Genomic DNA, 27,661 nt, shown 5'->3' with positions numbered 1-27,661 from the left:
GGAGAGGAGACCGGTTGTCCTCCCTTGGTCTGTCTTGCAGATGTCCCCAGATAAAGATGAGTTTGATTTGTCACCCGTACAGAACATCAAAAGATGCAGTGAAATGCGTCATCTGCATCAAGTCAATGGCCAGTGCAGTCCAATGATGTCTGTAAGTGTCATCATGCCCCTGGCGCCAGCACAGCGTGCCCAAAGCTTACAGGTCCTAACCCATCCATCTTTGGAATGTGAGAGGAAACCCCGCAGTCATGGGGAGAACGTACAAATTCCTTGCAGGCAGGAGTGGGAATTGAACCCCGATCGCTGATCACTACCGCTGTATTAGTCTCACATTAATCGTGCTGCCCCATGTGCTTGACCCTCGATGCCTCTCTCAGTTCAGAGGCAGTTTAGGGTGGGTGAGATGTCAGTGTTTCCTGAGCCGTTGAGTGTGTGTTTTCAGGCTCCTGTACCTCCTCCTTGATAGTAGCAATGAGAAGAGGGCATCTTGTGGGTAATGAGGGTCCTTAATGCTGCATACTGCCTTTGTGAGACATCACCTTTTGAAGATGTCCCCGATGAAAGGGAAGCGAGTGGTCATGATGGAGCTGACTGAATTTACAACTTTCTGCAGCTTTTCCCAATCCTAAGCCCTTCCATACCAGATGGTGATGCAACCAGACAATGCTCTGCACTGAACATCTAGAGATTTGATGCAAGTAATCAGAATCAGGTTTGAATTAAACCTGGCATATCTTGTGAAATTTGATGTCTTGCAGCAGCAGTACATTGTAATGCATGATAATAAAAACTAGTATTATTTTGATCTGGATTGAGAGCATTAAAATGCTTGTGCAAATTTACATCCTCAACAGTTATGAAAAGTCAGACACTCATCGATTTGAAGTTCCAAGGATGCTTTTAGAAGATCTGCAAGCACTTGAAATATATGTCGACAAAACAAAGGACAGGTGAGTGACTGTGTACAGAACAGAATGAAACTACAGTAATGGACAGGTAAGTGACTGTGTACAGAACATACGGAAATGACAGTAAAGGACAGGTGAGTGACTGTGTATGAACCATAATTAAATGACAATTAGTGATGCTTTATAGGGCAAACCAACAGTCTCTGTAACAGTGGAGACATAACCGACTACTGAAATCTAGAGCAAAAACATAAAATCTGCCAGAGGAACTCAATGGGTCAGACAGCATCTGTGGAGGGAAATGGACAGTAGATGTTCCAGGACTCAGATGAAGGGTCTCAACCTGAAATTAGTTTTAATTTCACTGGCATATGTTACAAAGTTTGTTGTTTTCTGGCAGCAGTGCATTGCAATACAGAATAATAAAAACTATACATTACAATAACATATATATATATATATATATATAAAACATAGAAACCTAGAAATCTACAGCACATTACAGGCCCTTCGGCCCACAATGTTGTGCCAACATGTAACCTATTCTAGAAATTGCCGAGAATTTCCTTACCACATAGCCCTCTATTTTTCCAAGCTCCATGTACCTACCTAAGACCCTATTGTATCCGCCTCTACCACCATTGCTGGCAGTGCTTTCCACGCACCCATCGCTCTGTGTAAAAAAACTTACCTCTGACATCCCCCTTGTACATACTTTCAAGCACCTTAAAACTATGCCCACTTATGTTAGCTAGTTCAGCCCTGGGAAAAAGCCTCTGACTATCCGCACAATCAATGCCTCTCATCATCTTATACACTTTTATCAAGTCACCCTTCCTCCTCTGTTGCTCTGAGGAGAAAAGGCCAAGTTCACTCAACCTATTCTCAAAAGGTACACTCTCCAATCCACGCAACATCCTTGTAAATCTCCTCTGCACTCTCTAGTATCCACATCCTTCCTGTAGTGAGGTGACCAGAACCGAACACAGTACTTCAAGTGGGTTGTAACTAAAATCTTATATAGCTTCAACATTACCTCACAGCTCTTGAACTCAATCCACGGTTCATGAAGGCCAGCACACCATACGCTTTCTTAACAACACTGTCAACCTGTACAGCAGCTTTGAGTGTCCTATGGACACAGACCCCAAGATCCCTCTGATCCTCCACACTGCCAAGAGTCTTACCATTAATACTATATTCTGCCATTATATTTGACCTACCAAAATGAACCACTTCATACTTACCTGGGTTGAAGTCTATCTGTCACTTCTCAGCCCAGTTCTGCATCCTATCAATGTCCCGCTGTAACCTCTGACAGCCCTCCACACTATCCACAACACCCCCAACCTTTGTGTCATCAGCAAATTCACTAATCCACCCTTCTCCTTCCTCATACAGGTCAATAATAAAAATCACAAAGAGGAGGGATCCCAGAACAGATCCCCGCTGAACACCACTGGTCACTGTCCTCCATGCAGAATATGAATCATCTACAATCACACCCTTTGCCTTCTGTGGACAAGCCAATTCTGGACACACAAAGCAAGGTCTCCTTGGATCCCATGCCTCCTTACTTTCTGAATGAGCCTTGCATGGGGAGCCTTATCAAATGCCTTACTGAAATCCATATACACTACATCCACTGCTCTACCTTCATCAATATGTTTTATTACATCCTCAAAGAATTCATTCAGGTTCGTAAGGCATGACCTGCCCTTGACAAAGCCATGCTGACTATCCCTAATCAGATTATATCGCTCCAAATGCTCATAAATCCTGCCTCTCACAATCTTCTCCAACAACTTACCCACCACTGAAGTTAGACTCACTGGTCTATAATTTCCTGGGTTATCTCTACTCCCTTTCTTGAACAACGTTTGCAACCTTCCAATCCTCTGGTACTTCTCCCGTCCCTATTGATGATGCAAAGATCATCGACAGAGGCTTAGCAATTTCCTCCCTTGCTTCCCATAGTAGCCAGGGGTATACCTTGTCTGATCCCAGTGATTTATCTAACTTAATACCTTTCAAAAGCTCCAGCGCATCTGCTATCTTAATATCTATATGCTCAAACGTTTTGGTCTGCTGTAAGTCATCCCCATAATTGCCGAGGTGCTCTTCACTGGTGAATACTGAAGGGAAGTATTCATTAAGTACCTCCATTATCTCCTCCAGCTCCATGCACACATGCTTCCACTGTCGCTCCTGATTGGTTGTATTCTCACACAGCTCATTCTCTTGCTCTTCACTTACTTCTAGAATGCCTTGGGGTTTTAAGACCATAAGACACAAGAGCAGAAGTAGGCATCTGGCCCATTGAATCTGCTCCACCATTCAATCTTGAGCTGATCCAATTATTCCAGTCATCTCCACTCCCCTTCCTTCTCCCCATACCCTTTGATGCCCTAGCTGATCAAGAACCTATCTATCTCTGCCTTAAATGCACCCAATGACTTGGCCTCTACAGCTGCTCATGGCAACAAATTCCACAGATTTACCATCCTCTCACTAAAGTAATTTCTCCGCATCTCTGTACTAAATGGACACTCTTTATCCTGAAGTCATGCCCTCTTGTCCTAGACTCCCCTACCATGGAAAATAACTTTGATATATCTAATCTGTTCAGGCCTTTTAACATTTGGAATGTTTCTTTGAGATCCTCCCTCATTCTCCTGAACTCCAGGGAATACAGCCCAAGAGCTGCCAGATGTTCCTCATATGGTAACCCTTTCATTCCTGGAAACATTCTTGTGAATCTTCTCTGAACCCTCTCCAATGTCAGTGTATCCTTTCTAAAATAAGGACCCCAAAACTGCACACAGTACTCCAAGTGTGGTCTCATAAGTGTCTTATAGAGCCTTGACATAACGTCCCTGCTCTTATATACCTCTAGAAATGAATGCCAACATTGCATTCGCCTTCTTCACAACTGACTCAACCTGGAGGTTAATCTTTAGGGTATCCTGCACAAGGACACCCAAGTCCCTATGCATCTCTGCATTTTGAATTCTCTCCCCATCTAAACTATAGTCTGCTCGTTTATTTCTTCCACCGAAGTGCATGACCATACAACATTGTATTTCATTTGCCACTTCTTTGCCCATTCCGCTAAACTATCTAAGGCTCTCTGTTTCCCCAACAGTACCTGCTCCTCCAACTATCTTTGTATCATCAGCAAATTTAGCCACAAATGAATTAATCCCATAGTCCAAATCATTGACATACATCGTAAAAAGCAGCGGTCCCAACACCGACCCTTGTGGAACTCCACTGGTAACCAGCAGCCAGCCAGAATAGGATCCCTTTATCTCCACTCTCTGTTTTCTGCTGATCAGCCAATGCTCCACCCATGCTGGTAACTTCCCTGTAATTCCTTGGGCTCTTATCCTGCTAAGCAGTCTCACGTGTGGCACCTTGTCAAACGCCCTCTGAAAATCCAAGTACACCACGTCAACTGCATCTCTTTGTCTACCCTGCTTGTAATTTCCTCAAAGAATTGCAGTAGGTTTGTCAGGCAGGATTTTCCTTTCAGGAAACCATGCTGGCTTTGACCTATCTTGTCATGTGCCTCCAGGTACTCCGTAATCTCATCCCTAACAATCAATTCCAGCAATTTTCCAACCACTGATGTCAGGCTAATAGGTCTATTGTTACCCTTCTGCTGCCTCCCACCCTTCTTAAACAGCAGAGTAACACTTGCAATTATCCAGTCATCCGGTACAATGCCAGAATCTATTGATTCTTGAAAGATCATCATTAATGCCTCTGCAATCTCTCCAGCTACTTCCTTCAGAACCCGAGGGTGTGTTCCATCAGGTCCAGGAGATTTCTCCACCCTCAGACCATTAAGCTTCCTGAGCACCACCTTAGTCGTAATTTTCACTGCACAAACTTCACTTCCCTAACACTCTTGAATGTCCAGTATACTTGCAGGCTCAGTGCCAGAGACCCGATCGCCGTGGTCATAGAACATAGAACATAGAAAACCTACAGCACAGTACAGGCCCTTCGGCCCACAAAGCTATGCCAAACATGTTCTTACCTTAGATCTACCAGGCTTACCCGTAGCCCTCTATTTTTCTAAGCCCCATGTACCTATACAGGAGTCTCTTAAAAAACCCTATTGTTTCGGCCTTCACCACCACCACCGGCAGCCCATTCCACACACTCACCACTCTCCGCGTAAAAAACGGCCCCTGACATCTCCTCTGTACCTTCTTCCAAGCACCTTAAAACTGTGCCCTCTCCTGTTAGCCCTGGGAAAAAGCCTCTGCCTATGCACACGATCAATGCCTCTCATCATCTTATACACCTCTATCAGGTCACCTCTCATCCTCCACTGCTCCAAGGAGAAAAGGCCAAGTTCACTCAACATATTCTCATAAGGCATGCTCCCCAATCCAGGAAACATCCTTGAAAATCTCCTGTGCACCCTTTCTATGGTTTCCATGTCCTTCCTGTAGTGAAGTGACCAGAACTGAGCACAGTACTCCAAGTGGGGTCGGACCAGGGTCCTATATAGCTGAACATTACCTCTCGGCTCCTAAATTCAGTTCCATGATTGATGAATGCCAGTACACTGTATGCCTTCTTAACCACAGAGTCAACCTATGCAGCTGCTTTGAGTGTCCTATGGACTCGAACCCCAAGATCCCTCTGATCCTCCACACTGCCAAGAGTCTTACCATTAATACCATTCTGCCATCATATTTGACCTACCAAAATGAACCACCTCACACTTATCTGGGTTGAACTCCATCTGCCACTTCTCAGCCCAGTTTTGCATCCTATCCATGTCCCACTGTAACCTCTGACAGTCTTCCATACTATCCATAACACCCCCAACCTTTGTGTCATCAGCAAGTTTACTAACCCATCCCTCCACTTCCTCATCCAGGTCATTTATAAAAATCATGAAGAGAAGGGGTCCCAGAACAGATCCCTGAGGCACACCACTGGTCACCTACCTCCATGCAGAATATGACCTGTCTGCAACCATTCTTTGCCCTCTGTGGGCAAGCCAATTCTGTATCCACAAAGCAATGTCCCCTTGGATCCCATGCCTCCTTACTTTCTCAATAAGCCTTGCATGGGGTACCTTATCAAATGCCTTGCTGAAATCCATATACACTACATCTACAGCTCTACCTTCATCAATGTGTTTAGTCACATCCTCAAAAAATTCAATCAAGCTCGTAAGGCATGACCTGCCTTTGACAAAACCATGCTGACTATTCCTAATCATACTATGCCTCTCCAAATGTTCATAAATCCTGCCTCTCATGATCTTTTCCATAAAGTTATCAACCACTGAAGTAAGAATCACTGGTCTATAATTTCCTGGGCTATCTCTACTCCCTTTCTTGAATAAGGGAACAACATCTGCAACCCTCCAATCCTCTGGAACCTCTCCCGTCCCCATTGATGATGCAAAGATCATTGCCAGAGGCTCAGCAATCTCCTCCCTCGCCTCCCACGCCTCCCACAGTAGCCTGGGGTACATCTCGTCCGGTCCCGGAGACTTATCCAACTTGAAATCCTTGAGGAGATTAAAAGTAGGATAGATAAAGGGAATTCAGTGGATGTTGTGTATTTGGATTCAGAAGGCCTTTGGCAATGTGCCACACATGAGGCTGCTTGCCAAGTTAAGAGCCCATGGTATTACAGGAAAGTTACTGGCATGGTTTGAGCATTGGCTGATTGGAAGCAGCGAGTGGGAATAAAAGGATCTTTTTCTGGTTAGTTGTCAGTGACTAGTGGTGTTCCACAGGGGTTGGCATTGTGACCACTTGTTTTTATGCTGTATGTCAATGATTTAGATGGTGGAATAGATGGCATTGTTGCCAGATTTACAGATGATATGAAGATTGGTGGAGGGGCAGGTAGTGTTAAGGAAACAAGGAGGCTGCAGAAGGTCTTAGATTAGGAGAATGGGCAAGCAAGTGGCAAATGAATACAATGTTGGAGCATGGTCATTCACTTTGGTAGTAGAAATAGATGTGCAGACTATTTTCTCAATGGGGAGAAAATCCAAAAAATCTGAGATGCAAAGAGACTTGTGCAGAGCACCCTAAAGGTTAACTTGCAGGAAGAGTCGGTGGTGAGGAAGGCAAATGCAATGTTAGCATTCATTTCAAGAAGTGTAGAATACGAGAGCAGTGATGTGTAGCAAAGGCTTTATAAGACACTGGTGAAACCTCACCTTGAGTATTATGAACAGTTCTGGGCTCCTCATCAAAGAAAAGACCTGCTGGCATTGGAGAGGGTTCAGAGGAGGTTCACAAGGATGATTCCGGAAATGAAAGGGTTATCATATGAGAAACGTTTGATAGCTGTGGGTCTGTACTTGCTGGAATTTAGAAGGATGGGGGTCTCATTGAAGCCTTTCTAATACTTCTATAACCCCTCTGCTACCTCAACACTACCTGCCCCTCCTCTTATCTTCATATCATCTGAAAACTTGGCCACAAAGCCATCAATTCTGTCATCCAAATCACTGGCCCATGCAGTCTATGATGAACTGTTATTTTGATTAATCCTATCAATCCACACCCAGGCCATAGATCTCCATACCCGCACATCCGTGTACTTATCCAAACTTCTCTTAAATGTTGCAACCAGTCCCGCATCCTCCACTTGCGTGGGCAGCTCGTTCTACACTCACACTGCCCCTCTGAATGAAGAAGTTCCCCTTAGATTCCCCTTAAACATTTCATCTTTCACCTTTAGCCCATGACCTTTGTTCTAGTCTCATCCAACCTCACTGAAAAAGCCTGAATGTGTTTACCTTCATAATTTTGTGTATATCTCTATCAAATCTCCCTCAATGTTCTACACTCCAGGGAATAAAACCTTCATCTATTCAACTTTTCCCTATAACTTAGTTTCTCAAGTCCTGGCAAAATCCATGTAAATTTTCTCTGCACTCTTTCAATCTTATTGATATCTTCCCTATAGTTAGGTAACCAGAACTGCAATCCCTCACCAAGTTGCCCCACTTAGGCTTCAGAGTTAGAAATGAAATAGAGGAGTAAGCTGTTTAGTCCTGTTGGCCTGATCTCCCATTCCTTAAGGTCATATATGATCTTTTACCATTGCCTTTTACTAATCCCATCCCTTAACATCAAAATATTCTATTGACCTGATTCAAGTATCCCAGAACTCTCTTAACAAGTTTGCTGGTCAGTTATTGTTGTAAAGAGCAGCTGTTACCTTGACACTAGCAGTGTGCCAGATGTTGTAGTGTGTGAAGGAAGAGAAGTGGGTGCAGTTACTATTACAAGGGAGAAGGAGCTCAAAAAGCTGAGGAACTGCACCCTAGGGTTCTGAAAGAAGAAGTATTAGAGATTGTGGTGACATAGGCAATGACCTTTCAAAAATCATTGGACTATGGCATAGTGCCAGAGGACTGGAAAATTGGAAATGTCACTCCATTCTTTAAGAAAGGAGGAAGGCAGCAAAAAGCAAATTATAGACCAGTTAGCCTGACCTCAGTGGTTGGGAAGATGTTGGAGTCAATTGTTAAGGATGAGGTGATGGAGTACTTGGTGACACTGGACAAGATAGGTTCAGCATGGTTTCCTTCAGGGAAAATCCTGCCTGACAATCCTGTTGGAATTCTTTGAGGAGATTACAAGTAAGATAGATAAAGGGGATGCAGTGGATGTTGTACATTTGGACTTCCAAAAGGCCTTTGACAAGTTGCCACACATGAGGCTGCTTACAGGAAAGTTACTAGCATGGTTAGAACATTGACTGATTGGAAGGAGGCAGCGAGTGGGATTTAAAGGATCCTTTTCTGGTTGGCTACCAGTGACTAGTGGTGTTCCGCAGGGGTCGTTGTTGGGACCACTTGTTTTATGCTGTATGTAAATAATTTAGATGATAGAATAGATGGCTTTGTTGCCAAATTTGCAGATGATATGAAGATTGGTTGTGGGGCAAGTCGTGTTGAGGAAACAGGTAAGATGCAGAAGGACTTAGATAGATTTGGAGAATGGGCAGTAAAATGGCAAATGAAATATAATGTAGGAAAATGCACGGTCATGCACTTTGGTAGTAGAAATAAATGTGTGGACTATTTTCTAAATGGGGAGAAAATCCAAAAATCTGAGATGCAAAGGGACTTGGGAGAGTCTTTGTGCAGAACACCCTGAAGGTTAATTTGCAGGTTGAGTCGGTGGTGAAGAAGGCAAATGCAATGTTAGCATTCATTTCAAGAGGTCTAGAATACAAGAGCAAGGATGTGGTGCTGAGGCTTTGTAAGGCACTGGTGAGGCCTCACCTTGAGTGCTGTGAACGTTTTTGGGCTCCTCATCTTAGAAGAGATGTACTAGCATTGGAGAGGGTCCAGAGGAGGTTCATAAGGATGAATTGAGGAATGAAAGGGTTATCATACAAAGAACATTTGATAGCTCTGGGTCTGTACTTGCTGGAATTTAGAAGGTTGAGGGGGGATCTCATTAAAGCCTTTCCAATGTTGAAAGGCCTAGTCAGAGTGGAAAGGATGTTTCCCATGGTGGGAGAGTCTAGGACAAGAGGGCACAGCCTCAAGATAGAGGGGCGTCCGTTCAAAACAGAGGTGCGGAGAAATTTCATTAACTAGAGTGTGGTGAATTTGTGGAATTTGTTGCCACATGCAGCTGTGGAGGCCAGGTCGCTGAGTGTATTTAAGGCAGAGATTAATAGGTTCTTGATTTGGATTTGACATCAAAGGTTATGGGGAGGAGGCTGGAAAAATGGTCAAGGAGGAGAAAAAAAGGATCAGCAATGATTGAATGGCGGAGCAGACTCAATGGACCAGATGGCCTATTTCTGCTCTTATGTCTTATGGTCTAAATATGGATGATAATTTTGTCATTGTCATTGCCTCAATGGCCTTTGCAGAGTCCTTGTGTTAATTCTTATTTTTCTCCTTGTTATTCACAGAAGCTTGTGGAAGTGGTGGGCCCAGTATTTGGAAAGTCAAGCAGACATGGATTCTGCTTTGACATACTACGAGAAGGCACAGGACTATCTCTCCCTTGTTCGTGTTCATTGTTATCTTGGTAATATACAGAAGGTGAGAGGGACAGAAATGTATTCTGTTGTTCTCTAGTCTTGACAATGTTCCTTGCGAGTTCAGTACATCCCTAATTGAACTTTGCATTGACCTTCACAGACAGACGGCCTGTGGTAATTAACCCAGAACATTCACATTCAAATTCATTTATCATGTGTATATCAAAAATATGTAACCAACACTAACACACCCCAGAACATGCTGGGGGCAGCCTGCAAGTGTCGCCACACATTCCGACACCAACCTAGCATTTCCAAGATGTTCAGCAGAATAACACAAACACAACAATAACAAGAACAACAAAATAACAGTCAAGCAAACCACTTCCCAGAGACAAGCCTCCAAACCCAGGACAGGCCATCTCCAGTCCTCTCATCACTGAGGCAGCCAAATTCCACAGAAAAATATATTGGGGCTGAACAAACATCAGCCTTTATTTTAGTTCTCCTTGATAGATCCTTGGTTCAGTGAAAAACACTTCAGTTTAATGATTTTATTTCTGAATTCATATCAGTGTATTGAACTCTTCAAGATTCAAGATTGTTCAGTCATTTCCAGTACACAAGTGAAAAGGAGAACAAAATAATTGTTACTTTGGATTCGATGCAGCACAAAATAAACACAATAAGATAAAGAACACAATTATAAAGAAAAATACAATAAATATAAATATATAAGATAGCTTATACACAGAGATTGATCATATGTCCATGAAGTGACACTAGGCACAGGAGTGTCTGTATGTAAGGTGACTCTGATGGGAAATAAAGAAGTAGTGGTGGTTGGGGTGTGGAGGGTGGTTAGCGGGTGGAGGCGTTGATCAGTCTTACTGCTTTGAGTCTGGTGGTCTTGGTGTGAATGCTACATAGCCTCCTCCCTGATAGGAGTGTGACAAGAAGGATTTGAAAACACGGAAAACATTAAAATCAAAGTCAGGGAAGTTAACAAGAACAGGAGTAATGGGTGAAAGACATTTCCTGTAAGAGTGGATGGCAGAGTTTTTACTCTCTGAAGTAAAAAACTGCTCAGGAGAGAGAATGGGATAATGGAAGTCTAGAAATAATATGGGTTTTATGTGCAGAAGACCATAAGATATAGGAGCAAAATTATGTCATTTGGCCTATCAAATCTTCTTCACCATTCAGTCATGGCAGATTTATTCTCCTGCCTTCTCCCCATAGCCTTTAATAGCCTTACTAATAAAGAATTTATCAACCTCTGCTTTAAATATACCCAATGACTGGGCCTCCACAGCCGTCTGTGGCAATGAATTCCACAGATTCATCACCCCCTGGGTTGCTAATGGGAAGTAATTAAATGTGGACATGTTCCTGTGATGTGTGGTGACCAGCTGAGGTCATGTAGGATACCGTGGGACTGAGAGTAGGGGTCTGCGTGGCCTCGGTTGTGGTGCAGACCAGCTGAGGTCAAGTAGTATACTGTGGGACTGAGAGTAGGGGTCTGCGTGGCCTCGGTTGTGGTGACCAGCTGAGGTCAAGTAGAATACCGTGGGACTGAGAGTAGGGGTCTGCGTGGCCTCGGTTGTGGTGCAGACCAGCTGAGGTCAAGTAGTATACTGTGGGACTGAGAATGGGGGTCTGCGTGGCCTCAGTTGTGGTTCGGACCAGCTGAGGTCAAGTAGTATACTGTGGGACTGAGAGTGGGGGTCTGCGTGGCCTCAGTTGTGGTGACCAGCTGAAGTCAAGTAGTATACTGTGGGACTGAGAGTGGGGGGCTGTGTGGCCTCGGTTGTGGTGACCAGCTGAGGTCATGTAGGATACCGTGGGACTGAGAGTGGGGAGCTGTGTGGCCTCGGTTGTGGTTCGGACCAGCTGAGGTCATGTAGGATACTGTGGGACTGAGAGTGGGGGAGCTGCGTGGCCTCGGTTGTGGTGCGGACCAGGTTCTCGTGCCTCCGGGCTGCCTATTGCGGCCATCGCAGAAGGACGTGTGCTGCTGGATTCATACTGGGTTGGCGGCTAGCCCCTCCCATCGGTGCTGCGCTCCAGTGTTTGTTCCCGGGAAGACTTGCACGAGATAGAGTTCTGCTGCAGTCTGTTCTTGCAGAAACATGGCTCCACGACAACATCCATGTACCATCAATCTACAGGCCGTGACACTCAGTGACTTGGGCTATGTTATTATTATTATTTAATATATTTTTTATAACAGTATGTTTTTGACTATCATAATTACGTATATTTGCTATATGTGCTGTGTGCTGCATGTGACTGTTTGGTACAGTGTTTTACACCTTGGCCCTGGAGGAATGCTGTTTCGTTCAACTCTATTCATGGGTGTGGTTGAATGACAGCTGAACTTGGACTTGTATTTGTTTGGTGTTCAATGTGGTACAGAACATCACAAGTAGATTTTCTGACACCAATGCCCTTGGAAGGAAAATCTTACAAAGAGTAGTGGATACTGCCCAGTCCATCAGGGGTAAAGCTCTCCCCACCATTGAGTACATCTACACGGAGCGCTGTCGCGGGAAAGCAGGGGTCATCAAGGTCCCCCACTATTCAGGCCATGCTCTCTTCTCATTGTTGCCATTAGGAAGAAGGTACAGGAGCGTCAGGACCTGCAGTACCAGGTTCAGGAACAGTTATTACCCCTCAACCATCAGGCTCCTGAGCCAGTGGGGATAACTTCACTCAACTTCACTCATCCCATCACTTAACTATTCCCACAACTGATGGACTCATTTTCAAGGACGCTTCATCTCATGTTCTCGATATTTATTGCTTATTATTTATTATTAATATTATTACTTTATTTATGTATTTGCAGTTTGTTTGTCCATCCTGTTGGGTGCAGTCTTTCCTTGATTCTAACGTGCTCTTTGTATTTACTGCGAGTGCCGACAAGAAAATGGTTGTATATGGTGACGTACATGATGATGTACAAATAGACCTTTCTCCGTAATTCAATGCAACCAAAATGCTGCAGAATCCAAGGGTAAAGCAAAAGTGACTAACATAAAATAAACTTACACAGGTCATGCACCTCACCCGTGTGGGATTACTTATTAAAAGCATATATTGGAATTACATAGGCAAATATAACTGGTAATCTGCTCATAGGATATTAAATTAACGAATAGTTAATCTTTCAGTTCTAGACATGATAAAGGAAGCTGTGCTTGTCAGAGTACTGTTTGCTCTGTGAAGTGTACAGTAGCATATTTGGGACGGCATGGTAACATAGCAGTTAGCTGACACCAATAACCTGGGTTCAATGCCGAAAGGAGTTTGTATGTTCCCCGCATGACTGTGTGGGTTTCCCCCGGGTGCTATGGTTTCCTCCCACATTCCAAAGACACACAGGTTAGTAGATTAATTGCTCACATGGGTGTAATTGGTCCCACGGGTTCTGTTGCAATGCAGTATCTCTAAATTAAAAAAAATAAAATCTCAACCTCAGTTAGCGGGGTAGACAGACAGTCTCAATTTCACATCTCTGAACTACAGCACCAGTAACAAGCAGTTACCAGGAAATCTCATGGGAAAGTCTTTAAAATAGGTTGCCTGAATGAAGTTTTGCACCTTTCTCTCACAGGAATTCTGACAAGAACTGTGTGGTACTAAAACTGCTCTGTGGTGGACAGGAAGGGTAGTCAAAACTGTCCAATACATCACCGGCACCAGGCTACCTGCCATCAAGAACATACTATATATACAGGAGGGTGTCAGAAAAGGGCCAGGAACATCATGAAGGGTCCCACCCACCCTGCTCATGGATTGTTTGTCCCACTCCCATCATGGAGGAGGCTACGTAGCATCCACCAGACCACCAGACTCATATTCCCAAGGAGTAAGGCTGATCAACACCTCCACCTGCTAACCCACCCCTCCACACCCCAGCCACCACTCCTTTATCATTTCCTGTCAGACACCTTTGTGCCTAGCGTCACTTTATGGACATACATTCAATTTATCATATTTTTTTGATTATTGTGTTCTTTATCTTATTGTGTGTTTTGTGCTGCCTCGGATCTGGAGTAACAATTATTTTGTTCTCCTTTTCACTTGTGTACTGTAAATGATATTAGACAATCTTGAATCTTTGCGATTCCCTATTCAGATGAATGTATTCTCCAACCCTGCCTTGTGCACCTCCTGGTTTCTGCAGCTGACAGGTGTGCTCTGCCTGGCAAAGCATTAAGTCACAGATTTCCTTCCCTAACCCTCTGCATCTTTATTTTCCTCCTTCACAACATTTCATTAAACCTACATATTGTCCTATCCAAGCCTTCTGTGGCCCAGTTACATCTAGATGAAGTGAGGGAAGCACAGGAGTAGCTATATTTCATTAGGAGTTTGAGGAGATTTGGTTTGTCACTGAAGACTCAAGTAAATTTCTGCAGATGTACTGTGGAGAGCATTCTGACTGGTTGCATCACTGTCTGGTATGGAGGGGCCACTGCACAGGATCGGAAAAAGCTGCAGAGGGTTGTAGATCCAGCCTGCTTCATCATGGGCAGTAGTCTCCGCAGCATCAAGGACATCTTCAAAAGTTGGCATCCATCACAAAGGATCCCCTCCGTGCAGGAGATGCTACTATCAAGGAGGAGGTACAGGAGCCTGAAGACCCACATTCAGTGTTTTAGGAACAGCTTCTCAGAATCACAATCAGAATCACTTTATTATCACCAGCATGTGACGTGAAATTTGTTAATTTAGCAACAGTTCAATACAATAGATAATATAGAAGAGAAAAATAATAATAAATACAATAAAAATAATAATAATAAATAAGTAAATCAATTACAATATACATATATTGAATAGATTCAAAAAATGTGCAAAAAAACAGAAATATTGTATATTAAAAAAGTGAGGTTGTGTCTAAGGGTTCAATGTCCATTTAGGAATCAGATGGCAGAGAGGAAGAAGCTGTTCCTGAATCTCTGAGTGTGTGCCTTCAGGCTTCTGTACCTCCTACTGATGGTAACAGTGAGAAAAGGGCATGCCCTGAGTGCTGGAGATCCTTAATAATGGACGCTGCCTTTCTGAGACACCGCTCCCTAAAGATGTCCTAGGTACTTTCTGTGTTAGTACCCAAGATGGAGCTGACTAGATTTACAACCCTCTGCAGCTTCTTTTGGTCCTGTGCAGTTGCCCCCCCCCCCACCTCCATACCAGACAATGATGCAGCCTGTCAGAATGTTTTCCACAGTACATCTATAGAAGTTTTTGAGTGTATTTGTTGACATACCAAATCTCTTCAAACTCCTAATGAAGTATAGCTGCTGTCTTGCCTTCTTTATAACTACATTGATATGTTGGAACCAGGTTAGATCCTCAGAGATCTTGTCACCCAGGAACTTGAAACTGCTCACTCTCTCCACTTCTGATCCCTCTATAAGGATTGGTATTTGTTCCTTCGTCTTACCCTTCCTGAAGTCCACAATCAGCTCTTTCGTCTAACTTGACACTGAGTGCCAGGTTGTTGCTGCAGCACCATTCCACTGGTGGCATATCTCACTCCTGTACGCCCTCTCGTCTCCATCTGAGACTCTACCAACAATGGTTGTATCGTCAGCAAGTTTATAGATAGTATTTGACCTATGCGTAGCCGCACAGATCTTCCCCTCTGCCATCAGATTTCTGAATGATCTATAATTCCATAAACACTGCCTCACTGTTTTGTTCTCTTTATACACCACTTATCTTTATCTGTTTCTTATTCTAATGTCCTGCCTGCACTGTATGTTCCATGAAACAACAAATTTCACGACACGTGAGTGATAACAAATCTGATTCTGACCATTTCAAAGGTCAACTTTAATGTCATTTTGTGGTATTAATGGCACTATAATAAATGGTTTTGTTTACATTAAGAATCTTTTGCTTAAGGTGTTCACAGTATCTATTTGGAAGCCTTTGTTAAAATAATGACCTTGCGAGGTTTAGAAATACACACAAAGTGCTGGAGGAACTCAGCATATATGGATGGGGATAAGCAGTCGATGTTTCGCAGCCAGACCCTTCATCAAGATGCCATGCTGAGTTTCTCCAGCAGCTTGTGTGTGTTTTTCAGGTTCCGAGCATCTGCAGAATCTTTTGTGTTTAAACTGCAGTTTTCATTATGGATTGTCATTCTTTTTAAAGGCTTCTGAAATTGCCAATGAGACAGGAAACCATGCAGCTTCCTATCACCTGGCTCGCCAGTATGAGGCTCGGGATGACATTAAACAGGCCATTCACTTCTACACTCGAGCGCAGGCGTACAACAATGCAATCCGTCTCTGCAAGGTGAGCATTGCCAGCGGTCCCCAAATCCTGCCTCTGCAATCCATGTTGCAATTGTTTTCTCTGTGCTCCATAACTCTTGTTTCATGGCTATACAGCCTTAACTGATCAGAGGCCTAACTCTAGTAGATAGCTAGTGCCCTTTTCCCAGTGTGGAAAGGGCTGATATGATGGGGCATCATTTTAAGATGACTGGAGGAAAGTATAGGGGAAATGTACGGTGGTGTTTAAACTAGAGTTGCAGGGGGATGGGAACCAGAATGCCAGAACAGATAGTGGAGAGGTTGTGGAGGCAGATGTTGATAAGACCTCAGACAAAGTTAGGAATCAAAAGGGTAAACATGGTGTGACTGGTGTCCTGAGCTGCAAGTATTTCAATGCAAGAAGTATTGTAGGAAAGGTGGCTAATAGTGATGAAGATGAGGTAGCTGGTTTACAAACAGAGGCAATGTGTAGTGAAGAGAGGCTGATGTTAGGGCAAAATTGCAGTTAACAGGATGAGTTGTGATGTAAAAGGCAGACAAAATTGAAAAGGGTGATATTTGAATGTGCGCAGTTTACAGAATAAGATCGATGAACTTGCAGCACAGTTGCAGGTTGGCAGGTATGATGTTGTAGGCATTATTGAGTCATGGCTGAAAGATGATAGCTGGGAGTTTAACGTCCAAGGGTACACATGGGCGGCATTGCTCTGTTGCTAAAAAATGAGGTCAAATCATTAGAAAGAGATGACATAGGGTCAGAAGATGTTGAATCTTTGTGGATAGAGCTAAGGAACTGCAAGGGTAAAAAACCCCAATGCAAGTTGTATACAGATCCCCAAACAGTTGTAAGGATTGCAATGGGAGATAGAAAATGCGTTCCAAAAGGGGATCACAGGAGGGGGAATTTCTAGGGTGCCTATAAGAAAGCTGTTTAGAGCAGCTCATAGTTGAGCCCAATAGGGGACTATTCTGGACTGGGTGTTATGCCGTGAACCAGACTTGATCAGAGAGCTTAGGGTAAAAAAACCCTTAGGGGCAAGTGATCATAATATGATAGAATTCACCCTGCAATTTGAGAAGGAAAAGCTAAAGTCAGATGTATTACAGTGGAGGAAAGGGAATTACTGAGGCATAAGAGAGAAGTTGTCCAGAGTTGACTGAAAAAGTACACTGGCAGGGATGATGGCGGAGCAGTAATGATTGGAATTTCTGGAAACAATTCAGAAGGCTCAGGATATATACGTCCCAAAGAGGAAGAAGTATTCTAAAGGAAAGATGATGCAACCGTGGCTAACAAGAGAAGTCAAAGCCAGCATAAAAGTCAAAGAGAGGGCATATAATAGAGCAAAAATTAATGGGAAGTTAGAGGATTGGGAAACTTTTAAAAATTAACAGAAGGCAACTAAAAAGTCATTAAGAAGGTAAGGATGGAATACAAAAGTAAGGTAGCCAATAATATTAAAGAGGATACCAACAGTATCCTCAGATACATAAAGTGTAAAAGAGAGGTGAGAGTGGCTATCAGACCGCTGGAAAATGATGCTGGAGAGGTAGTAACAAGGAAAGGCGGATGAGCTGAATAAGTATTTTGCATCAGTCTTCACTGTGGAAGACACCAGCACTAAGGTTGAATTTCCAGGTGACAGGGGTCTTGAAGTGTGTGAAGTAGCCATTAATCGGGAGAAGGATTTGGAAACTGAAAGGTCTGAAGCTAGGTAAGTCACCTGGACCAGATGGTTTACACTACAGGGTTCTGAAAGAGGTGACTGAAGAAATTGTGCTGGCATTAGTAATGATCTTTCAAGAATCACTAGATCTTGGAATGGTTCCAGATGACTGGAAAATTGCAAATTCACTCCACTCCTCTAGAAGGGAGAGAGGCAGAAGAAAGGAAACTATAGGCCAGTTAGTCCGACCTCAGTGGTTGGGAAAATGTAGGAGTCGATTACTAAGGCTGAGATCTCAGTATACTTGGAAGCACGTGATAAAATAGGCGTAGTCAGCAAGGTTTCCTCAAGGGAAAATCTTGCCAGACATAACTGTTGGAATTCTTTGAAGAAATAACAAGCAGGATAGACAAAGGAGAATCGGTTAATGTTGTGTATTTGGATTTTCAGAAGGCTTTGACAAGGTGTCACACATGAGGCTGCTTAACAAGCTTGGATAAAACAGTGGTTGATTGGCAGGAGGCAAAGAGTGGGAATAAAGGGAACCTTTTCTGACTGGCTGCCGGTGACTAGTGGTGTTCCACAGGGGTCTGTGTTGGGACTGATTCTTTTTACATTGTATGTGAATGATTTGGATGTTGAAGGAATTGATAGCTTGTTGCAAATTTTGCAGACAATATGAAGATAGGTGGAGGGGCAGGTAGTTTTGAGGAAGTAGGGAGGCTACAGAAGAATTTAGACAGATTAGGAGAATGGGCAAAGAAATGGCAGATGGAATAGAGTATCAGGAAGTGTATAGTCATGCACTTTGGTTGGAGAAATGAAAAGGTTGATTATTTTCTAAGTGTAGAGAAAATAGAAGAAAACCGAGGTGCAAAGGGACTTGGGAGTTCTTGTGCAAGGTTCCCTAAAGATTAATTTACGGGTTTAGTCTGTGGTGAGGAAGGCAAATGTGATGTTAGCATTCATGTCAAGAGAACTAGCTGATTGGTAGGAGGCAGCAAGTGGGAATAAAAGGATCCTTTTCTGGTTGGCTGCCAGTGACTAGTGGTGTTCCGCAGGGGTCGGTGTTGGGACCACTCCTTTTTATGTTGTGTATCAATGATTTAGGAAATGGAATAGATGGCTTTGTTGCCAAGTTTGCAGATGATATGTAAATTGGTGAAGGGGTAGGTAGTGTTGAGGAAACAAATAGACTGCAAGAAGGATTTAGACAGATTAGGAAAATGGGCAAGAAAGTGGCAAATAAAATGAATATTAGAAGATATATGGTCATGCACTTTGGTAGAAGAAATAAATGTACAGACTATGTTCTAAATGGGGAAAAAAAACAAAAATCTGAGATGCAAAGGGACTTGGGAGTCCTTGTACAGAACACCCTGAAGGTTAACTTGGTGGTGAGGAAGGCAAATGCAATATTAGCATTCATTTCAAGAGGTCTAGAATACAAGAGCAGGGATGTGATGCTGAGGCTTTATAAGGCACTGGTGATGCCTCACCTTGAGTATTGTGAACAGTTTTGGACTCCTCATCTAAGAAAAGATGTGCTGGCATTGGTGCAGAAGAGGGTCACAAGGATGATTCCGGGAATGAAAGGGTTATCATACAGATGGCTCTGGATCTGTACTCATTGGAATTTAGAAGGATGAAATGCGGGGGGGGGGGGGGGGGGATCTCTTTGAATCCTTTTGAGTGTTGAAAGGCCTAGACAGAGTAGATGTGGAAAGGATGTTTCCCATGGTGGGGGAGTCTAGGACAAGAGGGCACTGCCTCAGGATAGACATGCAACCATTTTTAAAAAGATCAGAGAAATTTCTTTAGCCAGAGGGTGGTGGATTTGTGGAGTCTGATACCACAGGCAGCTGTGAAGGCTATGTTGTTAGGTGTATTTAAGGCAGAGTTTCATAGGTTCTTGATTAGACACAACATCAAAGGTCACGGGAAAAAGGCTGGGGAGTGTGGCTGAGGAGGGGAGAAAAGGGTCAGCCATTATTAAATGGAGGAACAGACTTGTTGGGCCAAATGACCTAATTCTACTCCGATGTCTTATGGTCTCATGGGCTAGAATATAAAAGCAAGGATGTAAGCACAGGTGAGGCCTCACTTGGAGAATTGTGAACAAATTTGGACACCTTATGTTAGAAAGATGCACTGAAACTGGAGAGGGTTCAAAGGAGGTTCACAGAAATGACTCCAGGATTGAATGGCTTGTCATACGAAGAATGTTTGATGGCTTTAGGCCTGTATTCACTAGAATTCAGAAGAATGAGGGGTGACCTCATTGAAACATATCGAATAATGAAAGGCCTTGGCGGAGTGGATGTGAACAGGATGGGAGAGTCTATATCTGGAGAACACAGTCTCAGAATAGAGGGATGTCCTTTTAGAACAGAGGTGAGAAGGCATTTCTTCAGCCAGAGAATGTTGAATCTGTGGAATTCTTTGCCACAAGCAGCTGTGGAGGACAAGTCTTTATGTTTAAGGCAGAGGTTGATAGATTCCTGGTTGGTCAGGGGATGAAGGGATACGGGGGTAAGGCAGTTGATTGAGACTGAGAGGAAAATTGGATCAGCCATGATGAAATGGCAGAGCAGACTCAATGGGCCGAATGGCCTAATTCTGCTCCTATATTTTATGGTCTTTTGTCAGATTTAGATTTATTACACAGAGAGTGGTGGGTGCATGGAACGTGCTACCAGGCAGATATGTTAGGAACATTTAAGATATACCTAAATAGGCACATAGACGATAGAAAAATGGAGGACTATGTGGGAGGGATTAGATTGATCTAGGAGCAGGTTAAAAGCTTGGCACAACATTGTGGGTCAAAGGGCCTGTACTGTGCTGTAATGTTCTTTGTCCTCTGTTCTAAATTCTACCCTAACCAAGCACTGGTGAATAAAATAGACTGATAGCAGTGTTAATCACTACTGTCGCTACTTTGCCAGTAATCAGAATGGACATATGGAGCAGAAGACTCCCACTACAGCTGCGATGTCTCAGACTTAATCTTGATACTACATTGAATGAATTGACTTGTCTGCACAATGGCTTCAGGAGGAGGCTTAGATGGATTCCTCACTTGGCATTTGTGGCTGAACATGCTTGTATTGAAAGATGTCGATAGAATGGATGTGCAAAGGGCGTTTCCAGTAGTGGGGGCGTCCAGGACCAGAGGGCACAGCCTGTGACAGAGATGAGGAGGAATTTCTTTAGCCAAAGGGTTGTGAATCTATGGAATTCATTGCCACAGATGGCTACAGAGGATACGTCATTTGGTATATTTAAAGTGGAGGTTAAAAGCTATTGATTCATCAGGGCATCAAAGGTTATGAGGAGGAGGCTGGAGAAAGGGGTTGAGAGGGAAAATAAATCAGCCAAGACAGAATGGCAGAGCAGAACTAATGGGCCAAATGCCTAATTCTGCTCCGATGTGTTGTGGTCTTACGGTTTCATATATCAGTGTGAATCCGTTCTAATCTAGGACAGTGGGCTTGATGATCAGCTGATGAACCTGTCTCTGCTGAGTTCCCCAGAGGACATGATGGAGGCAGCACGTTACTATGAAGAGAAGGGTCTCCAGATGGATCGCGCTGTGATGCTGTATCATAAGGTATGCACAGTCCTAATAGCTGTTTGACTTGGATCCATAGAGCAAATTAGCGTATTACAGACCCTTCTGCCCAGCCAGTTCATCACAGTACCCACCCAGCTAGTCCCAATTTCTTATGTTTCATCTTTGTCCCTCTAAGCCTCTCCCCAAGCACTTCTTAAATTATACTACTTCACCTCCCTCAATAACTTCCTCTAGCACTCGTTCCATCCACTCACCACCCTCAAATTGGAAAATGTTGTACCTCAGGTCCCTTTTAGAGCTTTCCCCTCTCACCTTAAATCTATGCCTAAGTTTTGACCTTTCTGATCCAAGTTTTACCTTTTATGAAATGACTCCCCTGATTCCTAATTCTGTCCATTGGATGGAAAGATCATCAGCAACTTCAATTCATCTTCCATCTTTCAGTGGGAAGGGTGGTGATGCTGATTCACCTTCCCAGGTTTCACAGGTAAATTGAATGGTCCCATTAAAGCAAGGGTTCCCAACCTGTGGTCCACGGACCTCTCAGTTAATAGTAGGGGCCCATGACACAGGAAAGGTCGGAAGCCCCTGCATTAAAGCAATAGTGAAAGATACCCAGACCTTCCATCTCTTATGGCTTTGAAAATCATTGCTTTTTTCTGAAGACACAAGAGATTAAGATCTCTGCAGAATTTGGCTTAAAGGATAAAGGTTGATAATCTTTGAATTTATGTGACACCAAGCTGCAGCAGTCACTAAAAGGACTCGGTGGGAAAGGACCACAATATAGAATCTTCCCGCCACTGGACAAGGAGGGGCTGGTTGGGTGAGGGGTTATTGTACTTTGTAGTAGTGAATCACCCCAGGGAGCCACAGGAGGAACAGCAGTGCTGTTGGTGTTAAACAATCTAATTTAACATTTAAGAATGTAAAAATGACAAGGTGCTGCATGGTTTATTTTTGTAATTTTTAAAATTATAATAAAGTTTATTTTGGTTAAAAAAATTCTCTAACTTAAGAGCAACACACACAAAATGCTTGAGGAACTTAGCAAGTCAGGCAGTGGCGAGAAGGAGACTGAATGATTGGAGGGGAGCCAGTATAAAAAGGTCAAGGGGAAAAAGTGGAGCAAGAGGGGTTGATCCAGGTGATGTGGGAAAGTGGACAAGGTTGCAAAATTAGTTTATTTTTATCTTTATTCGTTTTTTTATTTAGCAATGCAATGTGGTAACAGGCCCTTTTGGCTCTTTGAGCCCACACTGCTCGATTATACCCATTTGACCAATTAACCCACAGGTTTTTGTGGGAGGAAACTGGAGCACCCAGAGGAAACCCACACGGAAACAGGGAGAACGTACAAACTCCTTACAGACAGCAACAGGAACTCAGCCTGGGTCACTGGCACAGTGATAGTGTTAAACCTGATATTAAATAGCAGAGCAGTCTCAGGAGTAAATGGCCCACTCTAGTTTCTTTTGTTGTTAGGACTTACACACTCAGTAGCCTTATGTTATTGCTGAAGATTCTTAAAATAAAGGTCCCTGAATTCAGTGAAAGTTTCCAAAGACAGAAAACGAATTCTTCCCTTCATGTGAACATTCGCTCGTTCATTATGTGCCATGTCTTTCCATGACCATGAATGTTCTTGGCAAATTTTTCAACAGAAGTCATTTGCCATTACCTTCTTCTGGGCAGTGTCTTTACAAAATGGGTGACCTAGTCATTATCAATACTCTTCAGGGTCGTCTGCCTGGCGTCAGTGGTCACATAACCAGGATTTGTGATGTGCACCAGCTGCTCATACGACCATCCACCACCTGCTCCCATGACTTCACATCACCCTGATCAAAGGGTTAACAGGTGCTACACCTTGCCCAGGGTGACTTGCAGGCTAGCAGAGGAAAGGAGCACCTTACACCTCCTTTGGTAGAGACATATCTCCACCCGGCACCTGAATGTAAATATTACCTATTAGATAAAATGAGCATGCATCAATATAGTGTTTCAGTGTGATCGCTGTGCTTTCCAACTATTGGAATGTTGTAATTTGGACCAATACCCTTAATAACTTTTCATGACGATCCATTCTTGTTCAACAGACCCTGAAGCACTCAGAAAAACACAGAATAGTTAGGCCATTTGGCCCATCAGTTCTGCTCCACCATTCCATTATGGCTGATTTATTTTCCCTTTCAACCCCTTGTAGCCTAGTGGTTAGAGCAATGCTTTACAGTGCTAACAATCACTGGGGTTCAATTCCTGCCGCTCACTGTAAGATATTTGAACGTTCTTCCCTTGACAATGTGGGTTTCTTCTGGATGATCCGGTTTCCTTTCACATTCCGAAAACGTATGGGTTAGGATTAGTAAGCAGTGGGCATGTTGTGTTTTTGCTGGAAGCATGGCAACACTTGCTGGCTGCCCCCAGCACATCCTCATCTGTGTTGGTTGTTGACACAAATGACTCATTTCATTATACATATGTTTCAATGTTCATCTGACGATTAAAGGTACTTTAGTCTTTATACTGCTGAGTAAAGTAAACATGGAGAGTGTGGCTCCATCCTCTCCGCTGACTGCAATACCGATCACTGATGGCTGGCTGTTTCCTTGCAGAGTGGGCACTTTTCCAAAGCAGTTGAATTGGCCTTTGCTACACAGCAGTTCAGTGCCTTGCAGCTGATTGCTGAGGACCTGGATGAGAACTCAGATCCTGCCCTTCTCTCCCGCTGTTCTGATTTCTTCACTGAGCACGAGCAGTTCGAAAAGGCAGTGCAGTTGTTGGTAACTGCAAAGAAGGTAAGAAAAGTGTGCACAGGGCAGGGAAACCCGACTGACCACTCGGTAACAAGAGTGAGGAAAGGGCTGGGAAACCCGACTGACCACTCGGTAACAAGAGTGAGGAAAGGGCTGGGAAACCCGACTGACCACTCGGTAACAAGAGTGCGGAAAGGGCTGGGAAACCCGACTGACCACTCGGTAACAAGAGTGAGGAAAGGGCTGGGAAACCCGACTGACCACTCGGTAACAAGAGTGAGTAAAGGGCTGGGAAACCCGACTGACCACTCGGTAACAAGAGTGAGGAAAGGGCTGAGAAACCAGACTGACCACTCGGTAACAAGAGTGCAGAAAGGGCTGGGAAAGTGCACTTTCCATTCAGTAAGAAGACTATCGAAAGGGTAGGGAAACCAGACTATCCAGGATCAACTAAATGAGTATTTTGCATCAGTCTTCAGTGTAGAAGACACTAGCAGAGTGTCAGATGTTGAAGGGCGGGAGGGAAGAGAAGTGAGTACAATTACCATTACAAGAGAGAAGGTGCTCAGAAAGCTAAAAGACCCAAAGGTACGTAAGTCACCATGACAAGATGAACTGCACCCTAGGGTTCTGAAAGAGGTAGCGGTAGAGATTCTGGAGGCATCAGTAATGATCTTTGGACTCTGGCACGGTGCCAGAGGACTGGAGGACTGGAAAATTGCAAATGTTACCCCACTTTTTAAGAAAGGAGGAAGGCAGCAGAAAGGAAATTATAGACCAGTTAGCCTGGCCTCAATGGTTATGAAGATGTTGGAATCAATTGTTAAGGATGAGGTGATAGAGTACTTGGTGACATAGGACAAGATAGGACAAAGTCAGCATGGTTTCCTTAAGGGAAAATCTTGCCTGACGAATGTATTGGAATTCTTAGAGGAGACTATACAGAGGATTGATAAAGGGGATGCAGTGGATGTTGCATATTTGGATTTTCAGAAGGCCTTTGACAAGGTGCCACACATGAGGCTGCTTACCAAGTTAAGAGCCCGTGGTATGACAGGAAAATTACTAGTGTGGTCAGAGCGTTGGCTGATTGGTAGGAGACAGCAAGTGGAAATAAAAGGATCCTTTTCTGGTTGGCTGCCAGAGACTAGTGCTGTTCCGCAGGGGTCAGTGTTGGGACCACTTCTTTTTATGCTGTATGTCAATGGTTTAGATAATGAAATAGATGCCTTTGTTGCCAAGTTTGCAGATGATATGGAGCTTGGTGGAGGGGCAGGTAGTGAAGAGGAAACAGGTAGGCTGCAGAAGGACATAGATTAGGAGAATAGCCAAGAAAGTGGCAAATGAAATACAATGTTGGAAAATGCATGGTCATGCACTTTGGTAGAAGAAATAAATGTGGAAACTGTTTTCTAATGGGGAGAAAATCCAAAAACTCTGAGATTCAACGGGACTTGGGAGCCCTTATACAGAACAGCCTAAAGGCTAACATGCAGGTAGAGTCAGTAGTGAGGAAGGCAAATGCAAGGTTAGCATCCATTTCAAGAGGTCTAGAATACAAGAGCAGGGATGTGATGCTGAGGCTTTATAAGGCTCTGGTGAGGCTTCACCTTGATACCGTTAACAGTTTTGGGCTCCTCATCAAAGAAAAGATGTACTGGCATTGGGGAAGGTTCAGAGGAGGTTCACAAGGATCATTCCGGGAATGAAAGGGTTATCATACCAGGAACATTTGATAGCTCTGGGTCTGTACTTGCTGGAATTTAGAAAGATGAGGGGAGGATCTCATTGAAACCTTTTGAATGTCGAAAGGCATGTCAGAATGCTCTCCATGGTACAACTATAGAAATTTTCAAGTATCTTAGGTGACGAACCAAATCTCTTCAAATTCCTAATGAAGTATAGCCGCTGTCTTCTCTTCTTTATAGCTACTTCAATATGTTGGGACCAGGTTAGATCCTCAGAGATCTTGGCACCCAAGAACTTGAAAATGCTCACTTTCTCTGCTTCTGAATCCTCTGTTGACGATTGGTATGTGTTCCCTTGTTGTACCCTTCCTGAAGTCCACTATCTTCCATCTTACTGATGTTGAGTGCTATTCAGGCCAAACAAAGAGCTATTACTTCCCAGCATCTCAGTAATCAAAGTAATATTTAGTAATTAACAACTGGATACATGACTTCCTCATCAGGAGACCACAGTCAGTATGAATCAGTGATAACTTCTCATCCTCACTGACAATCAACACATCGCACTTCAATGATGTGTGCTTAGCCAAATGATCTACTGTCCCTACAATCAAAACTGTGTGGCTAAGCACCGCTGAAACACCATCTATAAATTTGCAAATGACACCATTGTTGTTGGTAAATCTCAGGTTGCAATAAGGAAGCGTTTAGGAGTGAGCGAGATCAGCTGGTTGAGTGATGTTGCAATAGCTTCCTCACACCAAGTGTCAGCGAGAACAAAGAGTTGATTGTGGACTTCAGGAAGTGGAAGTCAGGAGAACCACCAGTTGTCATTGAGGAGACAGGAGTGAATAGGTGGGCAGCTTCAAGTTCCTGGGTGTCATCATCTCGGAGGGTCTATCCTGGACCCAACACATTGATAAAGGCACATCAGCAGTATTACTTCATTAACAATTTGAGGTGATGTGGTACATCACCATAGACTCTAGCAACTTTCTATAGATGGTACTGTGGAGAGCATTCTGACTGGTTGCATCACAGTCTGGTATGGAGGCTTCAATACACAAGATGGCAAAAGGACGTAGAGGGTTGTAAAGTCTGCCAGCTCCATCATGGGCACAACCCTCCCCACCATCAAGGATATCTTCAAGAGGCCGTGCCTTGAGAAGGCGACATCCCTCATTAAGGACACTCACACCCAGGACATGGAAAATGGAACTTATTGCAGACGTGTAAGGTGTTGCATTTTGGGAGGACAAACCAGAGTAGGACTTACACAGTGAAAGGTAAGACACTGAGGAGTGCGGCAGAACATGGATCTGGGAATACAGATCCAGAGTTCATTGGAAGTGGTGTCACAGGTAGACAGGATCATAAAGAGAACTGTTGGCACATTTACCTTCTTAAATCAAAGTATTGAGTACAGGATTGGGATGTTATGTTGAAGTTGTACAAGATATTGGTGAGTGTTGTGTGCAGTTTTGATTACCTATAGAAAAGATATCAATAAGATTGGAAAGAGGGTACAGAAAATTTACAAGGATGTTAGACCATAAGGTATAGGAGCAGGATTAGTCCATTCTAGTCTACTCCACAGCTGATCCATTTTCTTCTCAGTCCCAATTTCTTGCCTCCACCCTCCACCCCCATATCCCTTCATGCCCTGACTAATCAAGAATCTATCAACCTCTACCTTAAATATACATAAAGACTTGAGGGTCTCTATAGCTGCCTGTGGCAACCAATTCCACAGATTCACCACC

The 27,661-nt window shown here is 43.6% G+C and overlaps 1 protein-coding gene across 2 annotated transcripts in view; it reads left to right on the top strand.

Annotated features, from left to right (window-relative positions):
* Window positions 1-27,661, top strand: part of ift140 (intraflagellar transport 140 homolog (Chlamydomonas)) — a 225,761-nt gene that overhangs the window by 176,472 nt on the left and 21,628 nt on the right. For both annotated transcript variants that reach the window (XM_063059480.1, XM_063059479.1), the window contains exons 21-25: window positions 855-950; window positions 9,840-9,972; window positions 16,086-16,229; window positions 21,362-21,490; window positions 24,070-24,252. In XM_063059480.1, coding sequence (XP_062915550.1) covers window positions 855-950; window positions 9,840-9,972; window positions 16,086-16,229; window positions 21,362-21,490; window positions 24,070-24,252 — 685 coding nt within the window. The remainder of the gene's footprint in view (window positions 1-854; window positions 951-9,839; window positions 9,973-16,085; window positions 16,230-21,361; window positions 21,491-24,069; window positions 24,253-27,661) is intronic.

The sequence above is a fragment of the Mobula hypostoma genome, chromosome 9, assembly GCF_963921235.1.
Source record: "Mobula hypostoma chromosome 9, sMobHyp1.1, whole genome shotgun sequence".
In the NCBI taxonomy this organism is placed as follows: domain Eukaryota; kingdom Metazoa; phylum Chordata; class Chondrichthyes; order Myliobatiformes; family Myliobatidae; genus Mobula; species Mobula hypostoma.
The sequence above is the reverse complement of the archived record's forward strand: the minus strand, read 5'-3'. Positions and strand labels throughout refer to the sequence as shown.